The 19,573-nt window shown below is 41.6% G+C and overlaps 1 protein-coding gene across 3 annotated transcripts; it reads left to right on the plus strand.

The window, feature by feature from the left end:
- Nucleotides 1–1,216: 1,216 nt before the first annotated feature.
- LOC141729891 (transforming acidic coiled-coil-containing protein 3-like) lies at nt 1,217–18,890 on the plus strand. Of its 3 annotated transcripts, none has more exons than XM_074546541.1 (14): nt 1,217–1,557; nt 4,203–4,348; nt 7,556–7,661; nt 8,097–8,289; nt 9,273–9,319; nt 10,168–10,307; nt 10,926–11,037; nt 11,724–11,873; nt 14,516–14,592; nt 14,683–14,726; nt 15,572–15,732; nt 17,070–17,176; nt 17,382–17,502; nt 18,733–18,890. In XM_074546541.1, exons 2-14 carry the CDS (start codon nt 4,260–4,262, stop codon nt 18,796–18,798), a joined length of 1,413 nt encoding a protein of 470 aa, XP_074402642.1. In that variant the 5' UTR covers nt 1,217–1,557; nt 4,203–4,259; the 3' UTR covers nt 18,799–18,890. The 3 variants fall into 3 exon arrangements, with proteins under 3 accessions (XP_074402642.1, XP_074402643.1, XP_074402644.1); XM_074546542.1 differs by having other exon boundaries at nt 15,572–15,711; XM_074546543.1 differs by lacking the exons at nt 1,217–1,557; nt 4,203–4,348 and adding an exon at nt 5,162–5,651.
- The last annotated feature ends 683 nt before the right edge of the window (nt 18,891–19,573 follow it).

Consider the following 19,573-nt stretch of genomic DNA (forward strand, 5'->3'; position numbering starts at 1 on the left):
AGCACAGAAGTTTGCTCTCATACCTCTCAGGTGAGCGGGCAGTCTGTCTGCATTCATCTTCACACTCACTTCTTCTCTGCTTTTCCTCAAATACAAAGGAGCCAGGAACATCCTCATCTTTGCAGAACCGTTCCTGGGAACTACCTGAAGGTTCTGTACGGCTAAACATAGCAGGAAAAAAAAAAGCTTTAAAAAACCTATCCATCTGGTTCACTGCTCCAAACAGAAAACAGTTAAGCTGCACTAAGAATTAACAGTCTCATATGACACCCAAATGATTGAAAAACTGCAACTTCTACCACAGATCAATTCCAACACAGGTAAAACTATTCACACAGTGCTGTAACACAGCTAAGAGAATTCCATTCACTCTTCTCCTCCCAATTTACTAATTCCTAATCTTGAAAGCATGAGGTGGCATTAAGTAGCAGAACCAGCCTTGATACAGAAATTCAAAGTTGTGAAAAGATAAGAGTATTTCCTTCTTGAACACAGCTGCCACCGTCCCGCAGAGAGCAGAGAATTCTCTCTCTCATTTTCTGAAACATCTCAAATCCTCTCACATATTGTCAGTGTAGGAGACATGTGTTCCCACGGACTTCAGGAAAAGGAAAGATGGAAAGTTATCAAAGTCAGGGAACAGTAATTGCCAAGTTTCTGCTCTTGTCTGTTGCTCTCCAGAAAAGTTACAGTACCCTGTGCCCACTAGTGTGAATACAAAGGGGAAGGGAATGTGCTACTGCAGGCAGAGCAAATGCCTTTCTCTCCATAACACCTGACTGCAGATTAACTCAGACTAAACAACTGCAATATCTAGAAGACTAACCGAATTCTAATGGAAAACAAAGCATTCAAGCAGACTCCCATTGTTGAGTCTGATCTTTTCCTGAGTCAAGTGCAGCTTCTTTTATTTAGTATTGTACTCAGTCTCTCAAGGATGGAGTTACCTTCCTCCCCAGCAGCCCCGCTAGTGCTGTGTTTTGCATTAATCATTAAAACACTGCTGATAAACACACGGGTTTACCCAGGTGTCACACTGTGATTTCATGCAAAAGAATGAAGCAGAACAGCTGAGACTGCAGAATCATAGAAACGTTTGTGTTGGAAGGAACCTTAAAACTTATCTCATTCCCACCCCCCGTCATGGGCAGGGACACTTTCCACTAGCCCAGGTTGCTCAGCGCCCCATCCAGCGCGGCCCTGAACGCTGCCGGGGGTGGGGCAGCCTCCGGTGCGGGTCTGTCCGGGGGGACACGGACACGGCGCAGCCAGCGGGGTTTGTCCCGGCCGGAGCCGCTCTGCCCGCACCGCCCGCTGTGCCCCGCGCGGGGGTGGGCTCGGACTCGGGGGGACGCAAGGGTCACGCGTGACGCTGGCCCCGCCCCCTCCCGCAGGGCGCTCTTCTGATTGGCGGGCGCGCCTCGAACGCCGCTCCCTCATTGGCGAGCCGGGGCTTCCGTGGGGCTTGAAGTGAGGCGGCGGGGGAGAGGCTGTAGTTGGCGTTGTGTGCTCTCTCAGCTGGGCGTCCTCAGGGCTGGTCCCGGGATCTGCCGGCAGGTACGGGGGGCTTGGGGACACCGCTGTGAGGTGGTGTGAGGCTGGGGCGAAGTGTTTGGGTTTCCTTTTATGAGATTGGGCGCTGCAATCTCGGTGAGCCCTCTGTGAGGGAGGGGGAGGGACAGGCTCGTGGAAGTTCGGCCTCTGTAAGCGCTTTGGGGCTGGGAGGGGCTGTGTCGGGACTTCTTTGTGAGGTTGGAGGCTCGGGGACCACTCTGGGAGCTTGGGGTGTTATCGGGGTGAGCTGTGGGGCCCCTTTGGGAGCTTGGGGTTGGGGGAGGGTTCAGGGGCCTTTCTGTGACCCTGCAGTGCCGGGGTTGTTCTGTGAGTTTGGTGGAAGGCTTGGTGACCCCTCTGATCTTGGGATGGTTTGAATTTTTTGGGGGGCTGGCTGAGGGCCCCTCAGTGAGCTTGAGGTGTTTGGGGAGTTTAGCGACTCCTTTGTGAAATTCACGCTTGAGTGCTGTGGACCGGGGCTATCCCCTTTTCTAGGGGTGTCTGGGGCAGCTCTGAGAGCTTCAGATTAAGATATTTGAGGTTTATTTCTGTCAATTTAAGGCTGAAGTCAGAAACTTGGGGGTTAATGGGTGGAACTCAGGTGCTCCCAGCACCATGCAGCCTGGCCTTGAGCTTTGTTTTGCAAAACTTTCTGCTTTTCATAATACTCCTGTGCCTTGGATGCTGATTACTTCAAACAAAGATATGAGTAAGGCCACCCTTTCACTTTATCACAGCTGCTAGCTAATGAACTTGTGAAATATTATTTGGATCAAAATTTGACTGCAAACTTTTAAAATAAAGTTACTAATTACTTTTAGTCTTTTAATCCTAGAAAGAAATTTGATTTTTAGATTTACTATCTAAAGTGGTATATGTATATGGTTTCAATTTATTTGGTTTAGCAATGGTGCCCAAGTAGTTCAACGACAAAGCTGAAAAAGTCTCCAAACAAACCTCCCCTGTTTATGGAGCTTGTTTTAGAAGGTGCTGACAACTTTACCACATCCTAGGCTTGCTTCTAAAGTAATTACAGTAAAAAATACAGTTTGTAAAGATTTGCTTCATCTGTTGTCTCAATTTTAGGTTGGAATAACGAAAGCAATGAAGTTCACTTCATGTTCTACAAGTGGTTAATGTAAAAATACTTAATCCAGAAACCAACCTGAACTGAAGCATTAATATGATGAATAAAGAAGGAATGAAGGAATAGCTAATACTGGCATGCTTTGCATGCCTTTGCATCTGCAGCTATTGTTTGCATTCCATTGCTGATTGGAAGTGCTGCTGTCAGACTTGCAGACAAAGCAGCTGAATTCTGTGGGGAGTAGGAAGCAAATTTTCCCATAAGGATTAATGCCTATATTAATGTGCAGAAATGTTTGGAGGCTTCTATAAAGAAATTTAAATACAGAGGGGTAAGGAGATTGAAAACATGACTATAAAATTTTCAGTCCAAGTGTTCTTGTTACCACTTTGACACTGAACACAAATGGATGTATAGATTAATCCTGAATATATGATGGAAAAAGGGGCGAAGGATGACATGTTTGGTCAAATCAAGCATTTGAGATCCCTTAGAATGGTTACACATTGCAGAAACCCAGAGTCTCTTCCACTTGATACTGGTTATCTTGCACAGGTGACAAAAGATACTATATCAGCTCATGTGAAATAAATTGCTTTGATAGCAGTTTTCCAGATGAATAACTGCACTTCTCAGGTGTCATCCTTCATGGACAGTAGTTATGTTTAGATCTTCCTTGCCTTCTGTCTAGCTCTTTTTTCAAAAGCAGCTGTGCATCCCTGAGTGTTATTGTTAAACCTTTAAGAACAGCAATGGCTCCAATGGGAATAAGAAGCAGGCAGAGGTCAAGTACTACATGGTGTCTTGCCTGGTGTGTTTTAAATGTGCTTTTTCTCTATTTCTAATTTATTTTCATCCTTATTCTTGGTAGCAGCCCAGGCTTTAGTTTCAAGTCCTTCACACTAATACAGGTAGATCAGTGTTTAACAATCTACTAAAGCTTGTGCATGTCCAGTGTAAGAAGAATATTTCAGAAATACCTTTCTAATGATGCTTTTCTCATTTGCATACCAATAATGTCTCTGCTGCAAAGGATTCCTAAGTACTCTGTGCTTTACAAGAGCAGCATACGCTCAGACAGTGCAGGAAAAGGCTGATTTGATCTGGGACTCTGATCCCAAACACACCCGAACTAACCACGTTCTTTTCTGCTGTTAGCTGGTGTGCAATGCAGTCCTGAGGCCGTGGGAGTGAACAGGTGATTGCCATCTGTCTCATGTGGCCCTTGCAGGAGCAGTTGTGTTGCTCAGCCGGGTGCCCCGTTCCGGGAGACACGGCTGAACGCCGCTGCTGAAGGGGCTGGGAGGGAGGAAGCGCTGCAGGTGACAGAGCTGCCTTTAGAGGACAGGCAGGCTGGAGTGTGAGCTGGGGAAGGCACAATTAGCTTCTCAAGCCCCTACCAAAAGCCAAGGGGCTGTGCACTGCTGCTTTCAGATCCTCCAGAGTCTCCTGAGACAGGCCTTTCCCTGGGAAGCCTTTCCATGCTTCCAACTTTCCCTTTGAAGCTGTTAGTCCTGGCTCATGTTTTTCCTTTTTTTCCCCCCCCACCCCTTTCTCAAAGGTAACCTTTCAAACTCCTCAAAGAGATCCTCGCGCTAGAAAAATCCTGAGTCCTGCCATGACAGACAAACTTCAGACTTCATCTGCCACATCTTCACGGCAGTCGTCAAGTGCAAAAGATGTTTTATTTGCACCCTCTGATAATGAGTGAGTAGTGTTATCCATATGGGGCATGCTCAAGTTAACTTTCCCTAATGTAATCCTGTATAGTTAAAGTATAATATTGTATAGCAAGATATAAACTATGCAAGATGAGCAAAATTAATATTGACCAATGCATGAACTTTTCCAAAGATAACTGTCAATACTTTTAAGAAAATTTTATCTTGATTGTAATAGTAATTATTGAACTTTATTCCTAACTCCTCTGTAACTGATTTCATTAAGTTAACTAATGGTATGGATAAATAGCTTGAGAAGAGATACTGTAAGAAACAGTTTTGTATTCTCTACTTGATGTAAGGTTTCTGTGTGAGAATACAACTATTCTGAAGCTAAGCCTTCAAATATCTTACCTTGTATGTTAAGTACAGTTGTATCTTGAGGACTAAATCTAAAGAGAAATCTTCTGAAGGGTTAGATTGAATTGACACCTTGAGCCAGGGGATATGAAGATTTTCTTTAATCTAGCAGCACAAAGTGAATATACCATCAGTCACAAGTGTAAACATGTTTATGTGCCTTTATAGTCTAGCAGCCTGAGTCTCAAAGTGGCTCATAGTAGCTGTTTGTAGAAGAGCATAAAATCTGTAATGTTTCAATTTGGGGGAGTCGTGACAATATTAAATGCAAATTTTGTTACTGCCTTTTAGCCCCCCTTTAAACTAGTACAGGTGTCTGACCTCTGTAATTCCCACCAGCAAGAAGTTTCAGGTCTTAATTTTGCCTTCTGCAAGCAAATACACCTTTTTATTTATTTTTAACTACCCAGCACTTTCATTTGATCCCTGTTTTTGTTGTTGGAAGGGGGAGAACAGCAAAAAGATGGCAACACTTAAACGTTTAAGTGTATGTGTTTGCTTCAACTGTTTATTTCCATGTACAGTCTAGTTCAGAAAGCTATTTCTGAACTAATCACCGCAACTAAATAATGTTATGGTATTTATGCCCCAAATTCATTGCTTGCACAAATAAACAAAGACTTGGTACTTATGAAGCTCAAGTGAGTTTAAAGGATCAACACCGAATTGTTTTAGTTAGGGCACGATTGCATCAATGCACTGCTTGTGCTGAACATGCCCTCTCTAGTTTTAAAATGTGGGGATTTGTTTGTAACAAATCGGTGAAAAGGCTCCGTGTTGCTGAACGGGGTCACTTTGGACTGACGTTCCGAGCAGGTGTCTCGCTCCTGCCGGGCATTTATGAGGTTAAACGCTGAAGGAAAGTGGGAGGGACCCGAGTAGTCGCAGCCTGGGGCTGAGCTGTTGCTGGGAAGAGGTGCTGAAACCGGGTGAGAACAACTTCTTCAGCTCTTATCTCCCGCCTCTGCTTTCGAGTTTAGCAAAGTGGAGTTTCTAGTGAATGCCTTTTAATCATGTTCTGTTCTGCAGCAGAAAAGGATGGCATATAGAAATAATAACTTTGTGGAGGGACAAAACAATGGGAGGAAATCCTCTTTCAGGAAGTAATGGCTTAACTCTCTGTAGTCTGAGGCTAAGCTTTCAGAAGTTGTGTGGAGTTTGGGGAAATAAAGTGGGCAGCAGTAACTTGTAGAATATTCAGCAATAGTGAGTACATAAACGCTGTAACCTGTATCTTGCCCTAGAAAATCTTGCACCTTCTCTTACCAGAGAAGTGTTTTCTTGTGTATTGCTCTGCTCGTCACATCTGCTGTTGTACAGAATGTAGAGTGCCTGAAGTTCAGGGTCTGGTTTTGTATGTAGGCCCTCCAAAATCAAATGGTGGTGCATGTTTTCGGGGGGGAAATACTTCCCAGAATGTCCAGACAGAGTAATGACTAGTGTGGGAGGACCTGAATCATGACTTTGTTTGGTCCCAGACTTGAGTCTATCATGACTCAGATGAATCTGCATGAAGATGGTACCACAAGCTGTGTTTGTGTTTGAGCTGCTGACTGTCAGTAACTCTCCTAAGCAGTGTTTCATTGCCTAGTGAAAGGGCAGTGTCCAAATGGCAATGTCCAAATGCTGTGCTGAGTGCAGCAGTGTCCAGGGATGACTGGCATAAGGTATCAAGGCTGTGTAGAACAGGTAGCTTAAGAGCACTGGTTAACTTCAGGGGTTGATCTCCCTATGTCTCATAAGTACCAGAGCTCTTAAGCCTTGGATGTTTAGGTGACAGTTGAATTTTTGCTGTTTTATTTTGCTGTCAGTTGTCATATTGAAAAAAACAAACAAACACCAATTAATGTTGCAACAGGAAAGTTCATAATTGGGGAAGGAAACTGCTGAGATGACTATCTTTAGGCAAAAGGTGTTCTTAAGTCTGGGAGAATGGGAGAGAACAGGCTTAGGTGGAAAGAGCATTGTTCAAGAGGTGCTTTCCCCACTTCTCGAAGATTCAAGTGTGGAGAATCAGACTGCTACTGTCTGTAAATAAAACGGGGAAGTAGGCAGCAGTGTTGTGCATGGTGCAGCATGGGAAGGGATCAGGCAGTTTTGTTCTCTGCTGAACTCTGCTGTTTCTTCTGTGCATGCTCTTTGTATCTAAATGCTATCTCTAGTAAAAAGAGATCTGGTTCTGAAGCTGCATTTTTCTTGGCAGCGCACAGATTTTTTACTTGGTGATGGAATATGTTGTTACCTTTCCTAGAAAGTCCGGTTATTAATGTTGCTATAGACAGTCAGGTGCTTGCCAGAACTAGACTGGCACAAATTGTTCATTTGACAGAAGTGTTTGCACTCTTGCTCCCTGTGTAACATGATCAGTTAGTGTTTACCAAGGTGAAAAGTTTACTTACTGCTGACAGCATAAGTGGAGCATTGGACTTCCTTAATGAAGTTCAAACCAATAATCACAACTTTGCCATGGAGAGGGAGGCAGGCTGCTTGTAATTCTGTTCTTAATTAAACAAAGAGCCTATCTTTAACTTAAAAAAAGCAATGAGCCTAACAAATGAAAATAAGAGAGCAGTGTTAAGTGAATAGAAATAAATGATGCTGCTGTGACTTTCTGCTTCCCAGGAAACATTGCTTCTCATGGTGGGAGAGCTTTCTGTCACCTAAGTTGTCACCAGGCAAGACAGTGAATTTACATACCCACCATCTTTAAACTTTCCTGTGCTGTTGCAGTAGAATCTCTCAAAGAAGCTACCTTTGTTCAGTTCATCTGATAATACAGAATGTGAACTGTGTGATGTAAATATTGATGTTTTTGTTTGTTTGTTTTCTTTAGGGAAATTGTTGAGCAGAGTGTGGCCAAAGATGTACCAAAAGTTCAAGAAGAGAAGCTGGGAGGTGAAGCGGAAACTAAACTTTCAGGGAAAAGAAAAAGAGAAGAGGTAAGGCATAGGAAAGACAGACAGATCTTACAAAGTTGTTCCATGAAACAGAATTCTCTGGCTTAAAACTTAATCTTATGAAACCTTTTTCTGATATTTTGTCTGAGAATATTTGTCTGTGGGTTTTTGCATCTTCAGCAGCTCTAGAAGGAATGCCAGCTGTGCAGACCTGTGCCAATTGGTACCTTGGTATTTAGTATCTTTTTTGATCAGCAATTGCATGTAAGGACAAACATAAAGGTGTGGCTTCTAGAAAAGTGGCTCCTGAGCTGTGCTCACTGCGGGTAGTTTAATTTTTATGCCTGTGAATTCTTGTTTTTTTTATACTGGCTATCCAGTTAGTTTATGACAAACCAATTTGATCATTAAAATGATTCTCGTTGCATTTAAAAATAATTATTTTAACAATTAGAATGATTTTGTTTTTCGTACCAGGAGAAGCAAATGAAACCATCTAAAAGATCTCCAGCTAAGGTTGCTTCGTCTCAAGATAATTTGGTCTCCACTGTCAGCGGAAAAAAGTCAACGGCTGCAGAAGAAATTAAACCTAGTTGCCCTGGAATTGAAGGCACAGCAGATGAGACAGCTGGTGCTGAACTGGAAGAGCTCTTCAGACCATCACCAGAAGGTAAGGGCGTTTCTTTTAGACAGACTGAAAATGTATTGTTTCAGTGTATAGATGATTTTCTACTTAAGTTCTATTATGGATAGTATTTTCTCTCATTTTGCCCTTCTGAAAGGACTCCAGACCCCACAAAGACTAGCAGTGCTGGGAAATGTATCTAAGCCTATTTCTAACTTCCTCTGGTTTAAGCTAAGATGAGAAAGCTGGCTATTAGAATTCAGTGGTCTGTGAGGATCGAATTTAGGCTGGTACAAAAGCTGTCTTTTTATCAGTGGCAGTTTCTGGGCTGAAAAATTGCTCCCTTAAAATAATTCCTGGTGTTAAGGGCTTTGTAAACTGAGAGCTTGAGAGCTGTACACCTGTGTTTGTGAGACTTGTAGGTTACTGCAGGCCTTACACCACAGTATGAAACCAGGAGTGCTGAGTGATCTTCCTGACAAGGATGCTTGTCTTGAGAGCTTCCTACATGGCTGTGATTTAACTACTTGGAAGGGCTATTCCTGGTAGGAGCATTGTGTGGAAGGATAAGCAAATGGTTTGGCTGCAGTGCACTCTGTCATTTAACCTTCACACTGGAGTGGAATCACTGATTTGGGAAATGGTTATAACTTATCCTTCAAATCTGAGCTGTGTGCTAATTTTAGTGGTGAGATTGACAATCTTCACAGGGCTCTTTCATGGGGCCTTGTGTGTAACAGAATATCGGAGTTGTTGCTTTAGCTGTAGAACAACAGTCCTTCAACTGTGCGTTAAACCCTATGTGTTCCTACAAGTGCTTGGGAACAAATGGAAGTTGTAAGTTTGCGTAGCTTAGAGATCTTTGCTTTTTTCAGGTCTGGATAGAAAGTCATTTTAACCAATGAAGAGCTAGAAGTTGAGACTGAGAGCAGGGATTTATTTGTTTTATGCACATGTGTTTGTTTGTGTCTGTGCTGGAACAATTTGGCAGTATTGCATCTTCATTGTATTGTTTCTTCATTTTCCAGAGTTTGGAATGGACATAGACTATCTGGAACAGTTTGGGTCTTCATCAGTAAGTATGATGTTAAATATTTTGTTTACCTTCCTGTCAGTGTGGTGAGGAAAGCAAAGATGAAAGTGTCAAGCCTTAAATGTTTTAATGAATTAACTTCACTTGGAATTGTCCACAGAAATTGTCAGGTATTCCAAAGGAATGTGATGACAAGGCTGGGGAAGGGGTGATGGTGCAAGAAAATGTAGTTATAAGCAATTTAACTAAAACTCAAAGGTCTCTGGCTGTCAGTGTGCAGAGGTGTTATTTTTCTTTAATAGCACTGAAACTGAGGTGAATGATGTTTCACTTCTGGCCAAAACTGCTAGAAGATGATGCTTTAAAAGTGCAGGATCATTGTTTTAGAAAGTTTTTCTAAGCTCTTTTGCTTTACAGCCAGTTTCAGAAAATCTGTCTCTAAGTGAGGCTTGTCATGTTTTAATTAGTTTAGTTATTCTTACTATTACTCTGGACCCAAGCAGGAGAATATCTGAGCAGTGAATGCACTGAATTGAAGTTGTTTTAGTCATGCTGTGTTTGTCCATATGATTTTATAAGTGAAGAGAAAATGGCATACACTGTTTTTTCAGCTTGTAATACTATTTCCCTGTGTCTTCTGGTTGGGAATAGTTCATTGATGTTTGCTCTTTTGATTCAGTCTGTGAGCAGATTGAGCTCTCTTCATATGACATAAGGACTTAGGCATGTGGGCATGGAGTTCTCTTATGTAATTTTCCTCCTGAGAACAGTGCTCTGGCCACTGAAGAATAGGCTCACCCACTCTTCAGAGGATTATTTGTGTGTGGGTGGGATGTGTGTGTTGAGCTCTGAAGCAGATCTGTCAGTTTATGCCTCTTTCCCGCCTTCAGTTCAAAGAATCAGCCTGGATGAGACAGTCGCTGTATTTGAAGTTTGACCCTCTGTTGATAGACAGTCCAAGTAAACCACGGTACTCTGATGGTACTATTGAATTAAGTAAGGGAATCATCACAGCTCCATCTCATCCTGGGTAGGTATTGACTTTACATAAAATCAGAGTTGTTTAGCTTGGAAAAGATTTTTCAGATTGTCAAGTCCAACAGTTAACCCAGCATTGCGAAGTTCCCCACTGAACCATGTCCCCAAGTGCAGCATCCACACATCTTTTAAATAACTGCAGGTCTGGTGACTTGCCTGTTCCAATGGTTGACCACCCTTTCAGTGAAGAATTTCCCCTAATATCCCATCTAAACCTCCCCTGGTGCAATTTGAGGCTGTTCTTTCATCCAGACTTGTTCCTTGGGAGACCGACCCTCATGTCACTACAAACTCCCTTCAGGTTGTAGAGAGTGAGAAGGTTCCCCTGAGCCTCCTTTTCTCCAGGCTGAGCCCCCTGAGTTGTTCCTCATAAGGTTTGTGCTCCAGACCCTTCCCCAGCTCTGTGCCCTCCTCTGGACATGCTCCAGCACCTCATGACCTTATAGTGAGAGGCCTGAAAGGGAACACAGGATTCAAGGTGTGGCTTCACCAGTGCTGGGTACAGGGAGACAATCACTGCCCAGCCTCTGGACTGACTGCTGCTGGTACAGGAGCTTTGCAAAGAAAGACAGCACTTGAATTTAATGGTGTTATGTTTGTTCATTTTTAGGCCTGTTGCTGATTTAAGTACAGTGCCTGAGGAAGCTGGAAAGCCTGTAGTGAGTCTTAAGAGTGAAGAAAAACCGAAAGGACTAGATCTTCTGGGGACATTTACAACTTCTGTAAGGGTGTCTGGAATGCTATCAGGCTTCATGTTGATAGTTTAGGAAGGGGGAGGATAGACTAGGTTCTGAATTTAAGACTTAGGCGGGTATTTTAGGGATTGCAGAATCTGATAAATGTTTACTTAAATGGTTGTTTTAAATCAGGTTGGATACTCGTTTATATTGAAGTTGAACTTTGTGATGAACATTTTAAGTATTAAAAGTATTTTTTGTGGAAGCTGATGCCATTGCACACGGTCTAAGGGAATTTGAGCTGTTTTTAAGAATGCTCTAATCAAGCAATCCTTTTAAATGCAAGTCAAGCTTCAAAAGGCAAGCTGTTTTGTAATTGCATTCGTGGGATGAAAAGCACTTAGGTGAAGCTGGATGCTCTTGCAGCTATTTACAGCTTGAACAGATTTGCCTGCAGCAGCTCATCCTGAAATCATCTCTTGCTTGTGAGGAACAGCATGATGTCATGTTCTTTGTCTCTGATAGCTGTAATTGGTGGATAATAGTTTTGGTTCTACATTTTAGGTATTTCTTAGAGCTATGTGGTCAGCTTCAAGGTAAGAAAGTTTTATGCTAAAAGTTGTGCAGGTATCTGGTGTGAGTTACACTGACTTCAAATAACATGCATGCACCTAATCAGTGGTATGACAGTAAGAATCTGTTTAAACTTTGCATTTTTCTTTTCTTTACAGACTGATCCCCTAATTCCGGACTTCCTGAGTAGTGATGTTCCTCTAGCACCTTTTGCTACTTCCACAAACACTGCTGTGGATGCTGTTATAGATGTGCCTAAATATACCCAAAAAGACAGGGATGCAGCTGTTGAACTGGTGAAGAGAGAGGTATGGTGTTGTAATCTTCGCTGCAGTGTTTATACAATTACAATATGCATACAGTCCCAGCTCTCAGGCTGCCACAGCTCTCGGCTGTATGGGGGATTCCATACCTTCTTTTGATGTTTGGCTGTGTGTTCTTCCTCACACGGGGCACCAGTTGTTGTAATCTTCACTGCAGTGTTGTTCTTGCCTCTCTGCTGGGGCTCTTCTCCATTCTCTGCAGCACAGTCCTTCCTGCCTTCTCAGGGGCTCCTCCTGGGCTCTTGACCCACCCCTATTTATCTCAGTTACCTTCACGAGCTACAGCTGTTGCCCAACTAAGGACCCTGCAGCTGCAGCTCGTTTAGAGCAACTCAGACCCACACAGGTCTTACAATACAACATGTATTCAGGCCCCCACAGTATGGTGGCCCTTCCAAAGGAGAACTTGGCATAGCCTTGGAAGGTTCTTTTGTTTGGATTATCTGGGATACGTGTTTCTCATCGTACTTGACATGAGTATCTCATTCCGAAAAGCTTGCTGTGGACTTGATGGGTGCTGTAGGTATAGAACTTTTTAGAGCTAGCACTTAGGGACATAGGACAAACTTCATTATTAGTCAGGTTCTGCCTTATATCTACTCACTATTAGAAGGCACCTGTTATCAGATGGGATAGTTAGGCTTAATATCAGTGATCTGGATACTTCTTACTCAAGAAGCAGGATACATTTTCATGCCAATGGAAGAGAGTGACTTACGTAACTTCCCTAAGAAAAGATAAAGCTGTAGTGCCAGTTCAGCGCTATGTCAGTTCTTTTCTTGTGGGACCTGAATGCATAAGAGCATGTCCAGCTGAGAAAGTGAAGGTGAGGTCTGGAGCTCACTCCAGAGGATAAAAACATTAGTGAAGGAGGGAAGAAGTAGTTGATAAGATTTTAAGCCTGTTCTGTAATTGCAGAAATTGCCTTTAAAAACCCATCTTCTGACTGGTGCAAGAAGACTTATATATCCACTTAATGAATCAAGTACTCCAGTTGTTGAAGTATGACTTCTGAGATATGTTACCTTACAAACACTAAATAATGTAAGAGGAGCATTTGAGCATAAATATCCTTAAAGCTACTTGTATCACTTCAGCAAAAGATGGAGCTTCCAAAATTCCTGACTGCTGTACTGCAGGCAGTGGCATTAGGGGCACCAAACAAAGATGACCTGTGATTATTTGCTGCTTAAGTTCCTCTTTTGTTTTAGAGTGCAGAAATAGTGGCTTTTGTAGGAATAACTTTTACTTTGTGTCATTTAGGAGGTGACTTTCACTCAGCATATTGTCTAGTACAGGAAAATAAATGTAGCTTTGACAGGGGACAGCTTTTATTGCATTGATCTAAAACTAAGAACGTATATAATAGCGGGGGGTTAAGCTTGTAATATCAGTAAAGTGCTGCTCTTTCATGTTGGAAAGAACTACTTTAAACCTGCACACACTGTTGTAAGTGTGACTGGATGACTCCAGCTGTGTCACTTAAATAAAAATGCCTGGAATTACAATATCAACCTGAAAGGAAGACAGGCTGACTTTTATTTTTGTTTCTATCTGTGAAACAATTCAGGAATAGGAGGAAAGTGAAAATCCATTTTCCTTCTTGGCAAATACAGCACTTGGGGAAGCCTGCTTTTTTGGGGTCTACTGAACCTGTTTTGAGCTTGCAAGTGCCAGTTTCCAATTTGTTTCCATTTTCACATACCTTTGCTTTTGTAATATTTTTTCCTAGCTTAGCTATCACTACTTGTCTTAATAGAACATTCTATTTTTGCTAGTATCCTGCTTCCTGTCACCTGAAATATTGCAATATATTTAAAATTAGATTGCTCTAAAATACGGAAAAATCAGTGTACTACAGTTTACTGTGTAGTTTTGTGACAAAACCAGCAAGCTAGCAATAATCATGTGCTTCTACTTTCTCTTTTATTTTTTTAAATTCCAGGTTATTTTATGTATTTTGAGCCTCTTGTCTTTGAAGGCCTCCCACAGTGCAGTTAGCTCTGTGGTTACAGCTCTTAACTTGTTACGGAGCTTGCACAAAATATTTAGCAAAGAGTATTTGTGCTGCTTAATTCTATTACTGTGAGCTCTGCTTTAGTTTAGCTATCATTATTCTCAAATGAATTGAGGCATCTTTTCATCCTCCCCCTTTCCACTTTGCCTAATTTAGTGTTGAGTAAAAGTTACTGCAAACAGCATTTTGGTCTTGAACAGGCTTTTGTTTTTTGTGTTTTGTTTTTGGTGTTTGTTCTCTCATGTGTTAATATTAGCAGGTTTGTGAAGTACTTTTTTTTTCTGCCCTGTAAATAAGGGAAATGTGTGTCACTTGCTAGAATGTTCCTTGGTCCATTGTGTTCTCTCAGAGGTTATAGCTGAGTTGACTCTGATCTTGCCACTTGACAAGATACTAGCAATGTGCTGGGAATCATATATGCAAAATCTGTGTATTAATCTAAATTTTATTTGAGTCAAGTTTGTAATTAAACAATTTTGATTCTGTTAAGAAATTAGAACTTATTTCTCTCTCTGTATTAATTTCAAGTTGCCCTTCAGACTGTTTTTAGTATCAAATCTTTTATCTCTTGTTGTGCAAAAAGTAAAGGCTTACCTTTTCACCCTCAAAGGTTCAAGAGAAAGAGCTGGAGATTGAGAAATTGAAACAGAAGTATAATAAGCTTCATACGGAGTACAAAGAAAAGGGGTATGAATCTGTCCTGACTTTTATATCTACTTAGTTATTCCAGATGCTTTTTCTAATGTATGTTCAACTTTTCTTTTTCATGGTTTTTAGAAAAAGAGTTGATGAATTGGAACAGATAGCAACACAAATTATGGGTAAGTTCCATATTTACACTTGGCGTGCCTTGGGGGGCTGGGACATAAGGTTTAAGACAAGATAGACTCACAATTTTATGCATATCCGTAGACATGATATCACTTGATAGGTAATGATGACTTTTTGAATCAGGCATGAACACAACTTTTTCTTATTCTTCACTGGAGCTGTTGGTTTTTTCAAACTGGCAGATCCAGTTGTCAGCACTCTGTGTTTAATTGTTCATTCTCTGGCATCATTTAAGTGGCAAGGTATCACTAGAAGTTGTTGCTGGAGGATTTGGCCTTTTGCTTTAGTCAAGTTTGTGGCTTCAAAACTAGGAAAGACATCCACTGAAGCTCTTGTATAGTTCACTTTCTTAGCTCAAAGCTGAATTAGGCACATCTGAGCCAGCTTTTCTGTGCTCCTCTAAGGCCATGGGAAACAGCTTGGGTGTATAACCCAAACCTCTTCTGAAAGTCTGCTGTGCTAGTCTGACTTGTTATCCCAGTCTCCTCCAGATCTTCCAGCTGTTGTGTATGTTTAATGAAAAATATTTTTGGATCCTTGCTTCTATCACAACATTCAAGGCTCCTGTAACAGTAGACTCTAGAGGAGCAGGAGAAAAAATGCTTTTGGCAAGCACATGGTCATGGTCTTGAATGGCTTTAAGTTTGGTGTGAGGCAATATGTAACAAAGATACAAAGACTTCTTAAGAGCACAGACATGGTGTCCTTACAGGTGAGAGGCCAGGTTATGAAACCTTCCTAAGGGGAAGAATTGAAGGTGTGGGGTTATTGGCTGTACTATGGAACTGGTCTTATGCTAAAGCAATAACTATCATGGGTTAACTCCACTCTCTAGAGAATGCTCAGAAGCAGAAGGAAGCCTCAAGGAAAGAAATACAGAAGCTGATGGAAGAGAAGCAGCAAGCTATTTCAGATCTGAACTCTATGGAGAAGTCCTCCTCTGAAGTCTTCAAACGACTTGAGAAACAGAAAGAGGTGATAAAGGGTTGCCACAAAGTAAGATGATTTAATGCAAATAATACCCTTCACTAAATCTCATTTGTTTTGGGAGAGGAAATGGTGTCATTTCTAGAGCAGCCATTAATTAGGTAGTGTAAGGACTACCTGTAAAACCAGGTGCTAAGTTGTTTATTTAAAGATTATTAAAAAACTAATTTGTTGTATTTAGTGACTGACTTAAAGTAAGATAATATCTTAGAAGGCAAAGTTTCTTCAAACAGAAGTGAGCTGTTTTCTTGCTGCAGCACATCTCTTTTGCTAATCATAGAGACTCTCATGTGGCAGCTGCTGCATAAGAGCAGCTTGTTTTCCCTACACCATGTTGAATGGATGCTGGAGAGGATGTGCAATTATAAGTCAGAATAATAGGTTATTAGGTGCTCCCTAATAAGATGCTTGTGGCTTTTTTCTAAAGCTAAAGTCAAGCCTTTGTTCTGCAGCTTCTTCAGAGGCTGGAGGAAAGAAGGTAGTGAGGATAAGCTATGGTTTCTTACTCCATGAAATGCATGAAAATTGATTCAGTTGGTGCTTTAAAAAGTGCCTTCAGATTTTTTTCATTCAATTATCTTTAATGTCCCTGTTTACTAAAAAACTCAGAAACTAATCCCTTAGAAGTTTCATGCTAGTCTAGGTTTTAGAAACAGGTATAGTGTCTGTTAAAACTTCAGTTTCTTCTTTGCTAGCATGGCAGGCTTCCTTCATCTTGTGTCCCTTCCCTCTCCACCCTAAGTTCAGAAGCCCTTTCTTTGGCACAGAGATAAACATTGCTTGGAAACCCAATTACTAAATTCAAGACCTGAAATTAGTAGAGTCTTAGCAATTGTTTCAAACAGTTCCAGCTTCCTACAATGGCTAATAAAATATGTTCATAGTGTGAGCTATGGAGTTACCAGGGTGACGTTCTTGCTGTTAGTGTTGGATTTCTTTACATCATGGTCCAAAGCCTGAATCTTTCTGTGGGTTCTTTGGTGAAGTTGGATTTGTAGCTATTCTTGTGGCAATTGTAACTTAATACAAAGCTGATTTTAAAAAAATTGGAGCAAACCAAACAAAACCAATCAGTGACTGTTGTTTTAGTTGGCCTTCTTTACTAGAGTTTGCTACTGAATAATTTGTTGGGGGCAAATATGATGAATAAATGTTTGCAAGGTTAAGATAGTTGAAAGGAAGCAGTTTAGTCCATATAGGCATGTGGGATTTAATAGTTGTTTCTGGAACTGCAGTGAGCAAATACTGCCCCTCAGGTGTAGTCAAATAACCCCATTGTCAAGTGGGGAAACTCCTCCCTCTACTAGCTTAAACAACTAACTGAACTTCTTTGGGTTTTGGGTCAGAATGAAGAAGTTCTGAAGAAATGTGCAGAAGATTTCTTGTCTAGAATTAAAAAGCAGGAGCAGAGATACCAGGCGCTGAAGGCCCACGCTGAAGAAAAGCTGCAGCAGTAAGTACTATGTAAAAAAGCCAGGTACCAGGAATGGCACACACAGTTTTCACAGTAGCTGCAGAATGTGGTTCAATAGTGCCAAAACCTGGCTTAAATATACTTCATCTAGTAATTAATCTCAAGTACAAGCATCTAGTGTGATTCTGAGAGTTCTGCTGTGCTGTCTGAGGGGAATGTAAACACCATGTTGTGCCTGTTTCAGGGCCAATGAGGAAATTGCCCAGGTCCACAGCAAAGCCAAGTCCGAGACTGCAGCACTGCAAGCCACTCTGCGCAAGGAGCAGATGAGGATCCAGTCTCTGGAGAGGAGCCTGCAACAAAAGGTCAGTCACAGCACCGTGGGTGAGTCTGCCCAAGCTATTGCCTTGGCCTAAGAACTCCCTGGTGTCAGGGCTAGGAGGAGCCTTGCTGGCTGTGCTGGTTGGGATGGCTGCTCTCCTGGTAGGCTTTGGGAAATTACCATTGAGACCTGATATAAGTGTCATGTCAGGACTTGTCTGTATGTTTAGATTCTTTTGGAGCACAAGGTTCATTTCCAAACTAGTCTGGGCTCCTGTGTCAGGAGGTTACTGAAGAGGTGGTGATTACAGTTATATATGGTGCAGAGCAGAATCTGGGAGTAAATTTGAATAACTGTCTGGCTCAGCTTGTTCATGAGCATGACTTGTAAGCTGTTAGTACATATTTAACTGCATGTGACTCAAGTTTTCAGTGTTGTTCAGGCCATTAGTCCTTGCACTTTATATTGTTTCATATTGAATAGGTGAAGTCTCAGAATGTTTTGTGAAGGCATATCCTTTGTTGGAGCCCTTCAAAGGAACAAGCTTTCTGAAGATTAAAAGTCACTGCTGGAAGTGCATGCTCTTAGTTTTACTTTATTTTTCTTGCTGCCAGTATTGAAGACTCAAAAATTGATAATGCTGACAGATTCCTGTTATGGAAAAAACCCATACTTGTGAGTCTTCAGGTTTATGGCTGAAGTTTGCATAGCAGAGGAAACAGTAGGCCTGTAACTGGAGAGATGAGACAAAGCATTTAACACAGAACTAGGTTTGGTCTTGTCATAAATACAGTAACACTATAAGAGTTCTTATTGAAATGGTTTAACTGTTCCATAAGAAATGGAAATTTCTACAAACTGGAAATTTTCACATGTCAGTAAAAGTATCAAGGCATCATTTTACAGAGTCCTTCTTGTGAAGGTTAGAATCTAAATTGTCCATGTCCTCAGTTTTGGTGTACCTAACAAAGGCTGAGCCCCAAAAGCCTTGTTTCCCTGGATCAGTTGGTCTCCATGTGTTATGGGAATGTCTCTGGAAGAAGCAGAAACAGTATACTGGATTTCATTTCTCATTTCCTGAGACTCCTAAGGATGCCATGGGATCTTTGGCATTGTAGACTCTCCTTTACATTAAATTTGCATGAGCCACTATCATGTAAATGAACTTCCTATTGCATGTACTGGCAAATGGGACTCTACTGCAATCGGCTCACTACAAGGTTCTAGCATAGTTTGGACATACCTGAAACTCACTCTTTTCTTTCTTCCACAGACTGAAGAAAATGATAAATTAACAAAAATCCTTGATGACTTGATCCTGAAGATTGAAAAAAATTGATAACTGTCTTGTAAATATGTTTATTTTCTCTGACTTGCTGTCTTGTGTGTTTATTCACTTTTTTTAATGTATGTGAAGAAATAATAAAGTTCTTGATTCACACTTCAATATTGTTGGCTGTATCTTTTGTAGGAAATATCTATTATGTTTAATTGCTGCTTCAAATTAACAATGTCTTTCATAGGCATTTTCACACATTGCTCAATGAAAAACTCTTGATCAGTGTACCTTCAGTCTGTGCCCTGTGTGATAACTTCAGAGTTCTATACTCCTGACCTGGCTTTGCTGGGGAGAGTTGCCGTGGGCACTATCTCCATTTGCTCTTGCTGCTCTCTCACTTAAGTCATTCCAGAGTTACCAGATTGAAGTAAAACTGAACCTGCACAAATGCTCTCAAGTGTTTAGTTATGTAAAAAGATTTGGAATTTAACTTTGGCTTTGGTTTGTGGGTTTGGGTTTTTATAATTAGGAGGAGCTGGGGTGATTTTGTTTTTGCAGATCAGCTAAGCAGAGGGTTTAATGGCAGGACCGATTGCTGCTCTCCTTCTCTGGGGTTTTCCATGTCATTAGTCTGTCTGACACTATTGGCTATAAAATGGTCAGTCAATCTCCCTGGCCCTGCCCACAGTGGAGAACCTTGAGAGCTGTGGGCTGCAGGTCACAGGCCATGATGAAGTCAGCCCTAGGCAATAGCAGACAGCTTGGATAAGATCAGTCCTGCTGTCTGTCTGTTATTACCTGAAATTACTTGGGAGGTTGTTCCCTCACTTCCCTG

This window comes from Zonotrichia albicollis, chromosome 8 (assembly GCF_047830755.1).
Source record: "Zonotrichia albicollis isolate bZonAlb1 chromosome 8, bZonAlb1.hap1, whole genome shotgun sequence".
Taxonomy (NCBI): Eukaryota; Metazoa; Chordata; class Aves; order Passeriformes; family Passerellidae; genus Zonotrichia; species Zonotrichia albicollis.

Excerpts from the sequence above, each read along its gene's own strand:
- LOC141729891 (XM_074546541.1), top strand. The coding sequence starts at position 4,260 with ATGACAGACAAACTTCAGACTTCATCTGCCACATCTTCACGGCAGTCG. Across the intron at positions 15,733-17,069 it reads TGATAAAGGGTTGCCACAAA|AATGAAGAAGTTCTGAAGAA; the intron begins GTAAGATGATTT and ends GTTTTGGGTCAG. Across the intron at positions 17,177-17,381 it reads GCTGAAGAAAAGCTGCAGCA|GGCCAATGAGGAAATTGCCC; the intron begins GTAAGTACTATG and ends TGCCTGTTTCAG.